We start from the raw sequence: 9,529 nt of genomic DNA on the forward strand, positions 1-9,529 counted from the left end.
CTCTTCTGTCATTTTTAAATTTATAAGCGCTTGGTTGCAGTAAGTGCAATAGTTGAAACTACCATGCAAAAGAAATTCAGCCATTCCTGTTTCTTGAGCTAGTTTCAACTTTAGCATTTAGTACTGACAACTCTGACTTACATGAAACAATCTGTGAGACCTTCAGCTTATTTTAGTGATAGTTGCTTGCAAATACTTGCATTTATTTGTTGTTATTATGTCTCATGTCTCTGTGCAGGTGTCGGCTTTTTATCTATTACCTGGTAATCTTGATGGAGAACACTGCTCTCAGTGCGTTGTGGTATCTCTACCGATTTCCTCAAAATACTGACGCCTTTGCAGTGCCAGCACTCTGCGTCATTTTCAGCAGTTTCCTCACCGGCATTGTTTTCATGCTCATGTACTATGCCTTTTTTCACCCGAACGGGCCACGCTTTGGACACTCACCAAGTGGCCAAGGCCTTGACCTGGACCCTACTGCTCAGTTCTCCACTCTGCCATCAGAAGGTGCCACCAATTCACTGCGTTCGAACCGAGGTGCTACCACAACTCTGGAACGACACGACAAGTATTCTGAGCGAGATGGCTGCATGCCAGTGTTTCAGGTCCGATCCACAGTGCCATCAACGCCATCTTCTCGTGCTCCACGCCTAGAGGAGAACGTCATCAAGATCGACCTTTGTAGGAACCGCTATCCAGCCTGGGAGCGTCATGTTCTGGACCGCAGCATTCGCAAAGCAATTTTGGCCATAGATTGCTCATTGACTCCTCCACGGCTGCAGTACAAAGATGATGCTCTGGTACAGGAGCGGTTGGAATATGAGACCACTCTATAGTCCGCTCGGCTTTCGGAAACCCTGCAGGGGCACAGCAACAGAGTGGTATCCTGTGATCACATAAACAGCAACAGGAACTGTGGCAATAAGAATTTGTTACTGGCATCAGTTTCAATATCTTCATCTCCCATTGCTGTCGTTCTTTTTCTATTTCCGGGTATCAGAAGTGTCGAGAAGCAGTCGGGACTGTTGGTAATGGCTGGATGACCAACTCAGTACAAGTTCAGTTAGTGTCACTGGTGGGATTGCTGCTGGTCAGATTGTTGCTATTATTTTTACTAACACTTATCTGGTAAATGCTGTCTTCTATGGACTAAATACTAAATGACACTCTGCTTAGAACAACAAGAAGCGAGTGTGTTAAGGGGTGTTAAGTTAAAGCTGTAAAATAATAAAAAGTGGAATTGTCCATTGTCCATACAGACAGCTTTTAAGTCACCAGATACTCCCATAAAACAAAGGAGACCTGAATTACAAACTCAAACTTGTCCAAATGTGTTGGTGTCCTACCATATCAGCCACAAGCAGGTGGGTACTCTCAGTCATTACTCTCTTTCTCTTAGTGCCAAAAAGGGTCATTGCGAACATCCTCTAGATTCCTGTACAAACAACTTAGGGGTGCCTGCATAATCCAGAAGGTTCTTCTTTGAGCTAGACCTTTCAGTGTTATTGGACATCTGTGATCAACACTGGAAGATGGCCAGAAAGTGACCTATGAGAAGACAGTGGTCAAAGTAGCATCTATGAGCAGTGATGGTGTTTTGTTTGGGCAAAACATACTAAATGATAAGGCTGAATGTTATAATAGGAAGCAAGAAAAGGGGGCAAAGGTCAAATACTAGCTAATGGTCTCGTTCTGAAAAGGAAGCATTCAAACTTACTCAATGCCAAGAAAAAAAATCTTCCTGGCAGCTCAACATAACTATTTGTAGTCCGGCCTCAGAAACACAGCTGCAGAATTATTCTGATCTTTGCTTGTATGTGGAGGGTGAAAGCATGTGCCAGACACCAATGAACCGAAGAGAGGAGAGAGGATGATACCGGAAATGGAAATGAGTTGAGGATCGAAACACAGACAAGCAGCCAACTCAGCCATTCCAACCAGGATGTACAGTACTCATGCAACATGCAGCATTTTTCTTTTAGAGATGAAGTAGAGGCTACTGAAGTCATGTGTGTGTGTGTATGTGTGTGTGTAGTTTACACAAAACAAGCAAAGGAACGTGTGGTTAGTCTGTCTGAATAGAATCTTTGCTGTAGATATGCAGGTGACACACGTCACCTTTCGAGGAAAAATTGCCCTTTTTAAAAACACTTTTTACATTTTGACTCAACACATTTACCAACCAAACCACACAACACAGGTTAGCATAGTGCTGGAAGTGTCCACTGGCAAATGAGAAACCTAGACGGGAAAAAGCTTGATCCTGATCATACTGCATACCATGCTCTGGAAAATAAGCGATGGAATACAAACATTTTCCATACGTAACTTTTAATGTGGGTAACAAAGACAGTAAGTGTAAATAACAGAATGTAGGATTTACTCAATCAGAAATGCAATGCTGTGACAGGCGGTTATCCAAAAATGACTGTTGGTGGTGTTAAATGATGAAACTGTAAACATGTACAAGCTCCAACAGATGGCATTTGGGGCCAAAACATTTTTCAAAGTCCAATCTAAGTATTAAACATACACACATAGTGTTGTTATGTGGAAATTACATTTATGAAAATACCTCAAACATTTATTGTTTGAGGTATTGTTATTGTACAAAATGTTTATGCTGTACTTCCAGTAGCTTGTCATGGATGACCTGGATCAAGATGGTGCCTGTTTTTCCCAAAAGTTTGTTCCAACCTGGTAGCAAGTTTCAGGGGAGTCAGGGGGTCTTACAAAATTCAAAGGTTGATATAGTGCATTACGATGTTGTGCAGTGCACTATAAAAAAATATGAACAATACTGTGTAAGTCTGTGTTTGATGTTACCAGTTAAATTGTCCTGGCCCGGTTGGCGTAGTGTGTATTCCAAACCTTGGAACATCCCTGAAAGAGAGAACCAGAGACTGAAGACATAAGGAGGTGCTGTGCCATCCCATTTGCACCATTCTGTTTACCCTCAAAACCCAAATAACTTTACTTCAAGAAACGCTGGGCAGCAACAGACAATATCACCTCACAGACTAGTTGTCTGTTAGTCAAGAATTTTAGCTCTCTCCCTGCTTTTCCTGTGCTAAGATAGTGTCCAGATAAAAGGAATTCTAGGTGGTCTTTTGTCCAAAGTCTTTGTTTTAAAGCATGGAAAGAGAAAAACACAAAGCGAGTCAATGATAATCAGGATATTCTGACCGGTCATTGCAGTTATTTGAAACCACAGCACAGTGGCCGTCATAATCTTGTTTAAACAAAGATATAAGTGAAAAAAGACTCTGTATTGTGCCCATTACATACAGACCACTTAGAGAACGTACGGTTACGTTGTAACCTTGGTTCTCTGAGTGAAAGACTATCTCTCCACTCCGTACATATGGAACATGTAACGGAGTTGAGAGATAGTCTCGATATGATAGAGAACCAGGATGATGTGTATGCAGAATATACTATGCTGGTAAGTGCTGGCATATTCCCACCATTTTTTGTGGTTTCTATTAGATAGAAGTTTCAATTACATACTGTATGTTAGGGTTTTTTAATAATTGTGTTTTCTTCGTGGTGACAAGTCAAAAATGTTTTCTGTAAAAAAAATAAAAATTCAAAGAAGCAATCTTGAATGATACAGAGATATTTTTGTGCTTACACCAAAGCCTCTGTGTTTTACCAGAGACATACTTTTAAAGGACTATAGCAGTGGTTTTGCACGTTTTAGAAAATCTTTTTGCAAAACCTTTCACTATAGTGAGTTTCACTATAGTCTTTGAACTTTTGTTGTTAGTTGTTATTATTATAATTATAAAGTAATGCATTGGAGACTTCCTAAGTATCCGGTTGTTCAGTCTGACGTCACTAGCCGTGTCTGGGTCTAAACTCCGCTGCAGGTCCATATATCAAACGATCACTATGGCATTACTGAGAGTTGAAAAACTGTCTAAAGTCTTTCATCTTTAATAAAATGATCAGCGTTCTGCTCTACCAGGTGTAACAATTGAGTTTAACATCCAGGCATCCATGAAAACGGAATTTATGACATTTAACGGAGTTAGAAGTTAGCAGGGAGTTAGCTCGCTAGCTTCTATCTAAATACAATATAGCATGTCCTGACTGCGGGGTTTTGGAAACAAATTAAAACGTACAGCTCTGTTATCACTTCCAACATAAATGAAGACAGAAACTAAACAGCAGTGACGTTTGTAGGGTTACTGAAGTTGGGCTAGCTGGTACATGATGATGTGCTACGTGACTGCTAGCGACACAGCTATGTTAGCATAATATAAACAAGCTAACTTTTTTTCCACTGGATAAAAGTTAACGTGAGTGTTCTCGGTGGTCAGGAACAAATGTAATCGCATGGCAGGATGCTGTAAAAGGACCAAACTTCAGCCAGGAGAACAACTGAGATAATCCATCCACAATACGAGGTTAGTCATTCATATACTGCTGCATGGGCTGGGCTGCAGTTACATCCTAAGGTTTTAAAAACTGAGCCTAAATAAATGATTAGTGGTAATAAAAGCCGAGGGAGGTCAACAGTGATCACTGACTGTTTTTAGGAGCTTTTTGAGATTAAATAGAAGAAAATACAAAACATTAAACATGTTAACAACACAAAAGCCATATTAAACGCAGACTACTTTAGGCCCGGAAGTAGGATTCGTCACGTCATCACTTAACGACCGGATATCTTCATTTAAACAGTCATACACTGCACAATTTTAAACTGTACTGTAATGAACAAAAATCCACAAAGTAGATATAAATCCACAAATCTGGCATAAAAATCTGGCTGCAAAAATCTATTCAGACTGAGCAGTTGGACCGAAAAACATGCAAACAGTGTTACGGCTGAAGTTTGACAACAGATACTTTTATGTGTGTGTGTGTGTGTGTGTGTGTGCGCAGAGTTTCCATCAGATATTTTCAGGAGACCAATCTCTATCGTGGCATTAATGTCTCTTCATTATTTTTCGGTTACTTTGAGATTTCCATGGACTTGTGTTTGGTGGAGGAATACACTTGTGCTTTAGTGAAAATGTTGTATACATAAAGCTTTTGTGGGTTCAGCAGAAGCTGCATAACATAAGACAGATGTCCTGAAGTAATACTACAGTAGCTGAATCAACATTAGTGACAACTAAAAAGACTAAACGCTTTAAAATATACTAAACCTGATGATTTTCCATTTAAAGAAGGGACTTTTCCAGACCTATTATCTGGGAACAAACTCGGTGATGTGATGTAGATGTAAAGCGTTTTTCTTTTGTCATTTTGTTTTTTTTCTTGGGATAAAGACACAAGTTTCATGATGGCACAATACTGTTGGAGAAAGGCATATACTGTACAAGGCTGTACATACTGCCTGTTCAGGAAACCAAGAGCAGGCTGTGGAAAGAACTTTCATGATCCCTTCAAATAAAAAAAAGTGAAATTACTGCTCGTCTTTTTTAATGAAAAAAGTGAATAAAATAAATCAGTAACTGGGCTGTCAGCGGATAAAGACAAAGTCTAAACATGTATATTTAATTAAAAATAGCACAGCATGTGTCAAACTAACAAAATGTGAGGTGGGAAATGTAGAAATGGTTCTCAACCACTGCACCATCCTGGTGCGCAGTTCAAAAGCCAGCAGATGTGGTGGTATGCGTTAATACGCATGCCATGCATAACTTGCACATCTCTGAAGACAGTTCGTCCACAGGTATTTGGATAGTGACGTAATTTTAGTAAATGTTGCTCCAGAACAGCTTTCAGCTACATTCATTGTTGTAGACATGGTTCCCTATTTGCAGACTTTTCATTGATGCTTTCTTCTGTACTGAGTTAAGCACCGAGGTTTCTCTGTTGTTTTGGAAACAGGGTTGCAAATGCAGCCTTGTATTTCTTAGACATCCAAGCAATTTATTTTAGTTTTCAGTTCAAAAATCAGCTGTAGCCTTAGTTTGCTCATCACCATCAACACACACAGTACATTGATATAAATATGTGTGGAACATGAAGCTACCTCAGTTTGTCTCATGCACAAACCCTTACAGATTGTCTGTCAGTTCATTTTCTTCTGTAGCACAGTTGACACTTCTGTTTAAATGAAAATATGTTTACCAAAATTAAAATGAATTCCAAATAACAATAAATATTAAACCCTATGAAAACCCTTCAAAGTATAACATTGGTAGCATGACAGTTATATGGCACTGCAAATGGGCTGATTGTTGGTTTTATGATATAAAGGTGACTGTTGTTGTGATTTGACTATATAAACATTTGACCTGAACAGAACTGAGGATTAGGGTTCAACTAAAAAAATATTACTTTAGACCTTGTTTGATTAGAACTAGAAAGAGAGAGCAGATTTCTCCTGTTTTGGCTTCCTGTTAAATCCAGGATTCAAAATCCTGCTCCTCACATACAAGGTCTTAAATAATCAGGCCCCATCTTATCTTAATGAGCTTGTAGTACCATATCACCCTATTAGAGCACTTCGCTCTCGCTCTGCAGGCCTACTTGTTGTTCCTAGAGTATTTAAAAGTAGAATGGGAGGCAGAGCCTTCAGTTTTCAGGCCCCTCTTCTGTGGAACCAGCTTCCAGTTTGGATTCAGGAGACAGACACTATCTCTACTTTCAAGATTAGGCTTCAAACTTTCCTTTTTGCTAAAGCATATAGTTAGGGCTGGACCAGGTGACCCTGAATCCTCCCTTAGTTATGCTGCAATAGACGTAGGCTGCCGGGGGATTCCCATGATGCACTGGGTGTTTCTTCTTCACTCATCATGTGTTTATACACCTCTCTACATTTAATTATTAGTTATAACAATTAACCTCTGTCTCTCTTCCACAGCATGTCTTTAATCTTTCTTCCTTCTCTCACCCCAGCCAATCACAGCAGATGGCCCCGCCCCTCCCTGAGCCTGGTTCTGCTGGAGGTTTCTTCCTGTTAAAAGGGAGTTTTTCCTTCCCACTGTTGCCAAAGTGCTGATCATGGGGGTCATATGATTGTTGGGTTTTTCTCTGTATGTGTTATTGTAGGGTCGACCTTACAATATAAAGCGCTTTGAAGCGACTGTCGCTGTGATTTGGAATTTTATAAATCCCAGATGTGCTCCAGTGTTCATGACTTTGTTTTAGCTGCTTTCTGTGTTTAACTTGCTTTAAAATAAAATCTATTTTGATTTTTCCTTCATTTCGACATCATCACACAGGAGACAATGAGGCTGTACTTAGGGCACAGCTTAGTTTTCTAGTTAAACTGGAAAGCATGCGTGTGAGTCTGTGTGTGAACGAGAGAGAGAGATGTTTTTACACTCGATAGCAGAATATGTGGCAGTTACTGTGCTTATACTAGTCTAGCAAAGAAGTTGTTCCTCAGTACTGCATCATCTAAACCCCTCAGACTGTGTTTATTTGTAACATCAGTTGCACAATACTGCTATAAAGGAATGAAGAAGCAATAGAAAATATAGAAAGCTTGCAGTTATATTGCAGTTTGTTTCTTGGTTTACTCTTCCTCCTTGTTTTCTTGCACTTTTATTGACTCTAAGAAAAACAATGTTCCATGTGTGAGTAAGATGTTCTCAGTAACGGTTATTTATTAATAGCACAAGATTTTTTTGACCAGTCTGTTCCATAGACAAAGTCTACAAACATCAGGGACACATGACACGTGTTAAATATGTAATATAACAATCATAGAGCCATTGCAAAAACTCAATTTAGTTTGACGATCCAACATGTTTTTGACACGAGACTTAACAGGATATTTGACCGGGAGCCAGATTTGGGGAGGTTGCTATTGGTGTGTAATGGGAAACAAGGCTACAAAGTCTCCATCCACTAAAGTAAAATGTTTGTAGTTGGCTAAATGTAACCAAAGCACAGACACAAGACTCTCATATCTGCATTTAGTCTTAAAGACTTGTTGGAGTGGTTCCACATGACGAGCACATATTCTACTATCACTATAAGATGAGATAAATAGATTGTGTTTTTCTGTTAGTATTGTGGTCCAGCGACTGTCTCTATTCATCATCTATAACAGATCAAAGCTTTGCTGCTGTGGTCCGGACATACCTGCCAAGCACAATACAGAATTTAGCTATTGAACCAGGCAAAAACGACACTATGAAGTTTGAATGGTCAGCATCATTTGTGCAGCAGCAGCAGCTCCAGGCGGGATCGTCCAGTCTTAGTACAAGCACAGTGACCAGCAGGTTAAAAACAATCCTGTATAATCATTCTGTACAGATGTCTGTTTAGAGTTGGTTAAACATGGAATACCACAGATAGTGAACTGAACAACTTAAATGCTTATCTGTAAATAAATGTATGCAATGTGTACATGTTAAAAAAGAACATTCCTCTCTTTTTGAGTTCTGACTGTGAAGCGTGTCTCTAGAGGTGCGATGCCACCATGATGGCTATAAATATGACAGTAAAACACAGAGGAAAAAAAGATAAATGTGGTGTATGTGGTGTATTTAACAAAAGAAAAAACATGTTTAAGACAAAGTAATATTGGTCTTATCAGTACGTTGCATTGTGTGATGAAAGCATTCAATGGGGGAAAAGTACATTTTATTGTAAAAATAATAATTCAAGAATAATAAAAAAAAAATAATCAAAATGAGTTTTTTGTACATATGAGATTTTTGTAAATTTTTATTTGAATCTAATGCAACACAAACTACCAAAATTCAGTTAATAAAGTACACTGTGGTCATTTATCTGGCCTCACGTTTGTTCATTTCATTTTCGAGTCAAAACCTCATTGGTGGTAGATTCTCCAGGAGGAGCCACAAATCAAATCACCATCACAGGCTATCGATGTTACACAACTAACCTCCTAACCCAAGGGGCTGGACAGCACAGGACGGGCTGCTGTGTGCAGAGTTGCTCGGATTCATTGCAACTAAGATATGGCAAAAGACATAATCAAAAATCTCCAACACTTCCACGTGTCTAAATGTATGTCTGGCTCATCTTTTGAGCCAACCTACCTTGAGAAGTGCTCGCACTGCAGCAGATGGATGCACAAAGTTATCAAAGTATTTCCAAGTGTGAAGAATCATCAAGAGATTCAAAGAGAGCCACACAGTACAGAACAAGCCCGGCAGAGGCAGGGAACCAAAGAGTCACTCGAAGCCTGCACAGAAAAGGTTGCACACAATGAAAATCAGCCAACCAGAGATGGATTATGCAGACAGGAAGCACGTCCTCTCAGATGAAACTAGCTCTCTTTGGCCATGTTTGCAGAAAGAACATCAGGGGGGCTGATGATATTGATCCTGGTAGTTTTTGTTGAAATTATTTTTTTGTTTGTAAAGTTAAAATAATGTAAGCATCAAAAACTCTGTTTACATTCCTGTATGTTTTCTTCTTTACAAGCACGGGTGCAGTAATTAGGCCTCGATGTTGTGTTATGAACTTGGATGTGGGGGTGGGGGATTCCTGGTGTGAGCAGTGACTGATGTGGGTTTCAAAGCCCTCTGTTGGAGCCACAGGAAAATGTTTTGCTTGTGATGCTAAAAGTTGTGTTTACCCTTTA

General features: G+C 39.5%; 1 protein-coding gene across 1 annotated transcript in view; it reads left to right on the plus strand.

The window, feature by feature from the left end:
- Positions 1 to 9,269, plus strand: part of xkr4 (XK related 4) — a 28,798-nt gene extending 19,529 nt beyond the window's left edge. Inside the window, exon 4 of the mRNA XM_086272939.1 lies at positions 239 to 9,269. Coding sequence (XP_086129065.1) covers positions 239 to 836 — 598 coding nt within the window. The 3' untranslated portion in view covers positions 837 to 9,269. The remainder of the gene's footprint in view (positions 1 to 238) is intronic.
- Positions 9,270 to 9,529: the final 260 nt, after the last annotated feature.

The sequence above is a fragment of the Aulonocara sp. 'chitande type north' Nkhata Bay genome, linkage group LG18 (assembly GCF_057382095.1).
Source record: "Aulonocara sp. 'chitande type north' Nkhata Bay isolate Kocher_YH1m ecotype deep benthic linkage group LG18, A_spYH_male_GT1.1, whole genome shotgun sequence".
NCBI classification, from domain to species: Eukaryota; Metazoa; Chordata; class Actinopteri; order Cichliformes; family Cichlidae; genus Aulonocara; species Aulonocara sp. 'chitande type north' Nkhata Bay.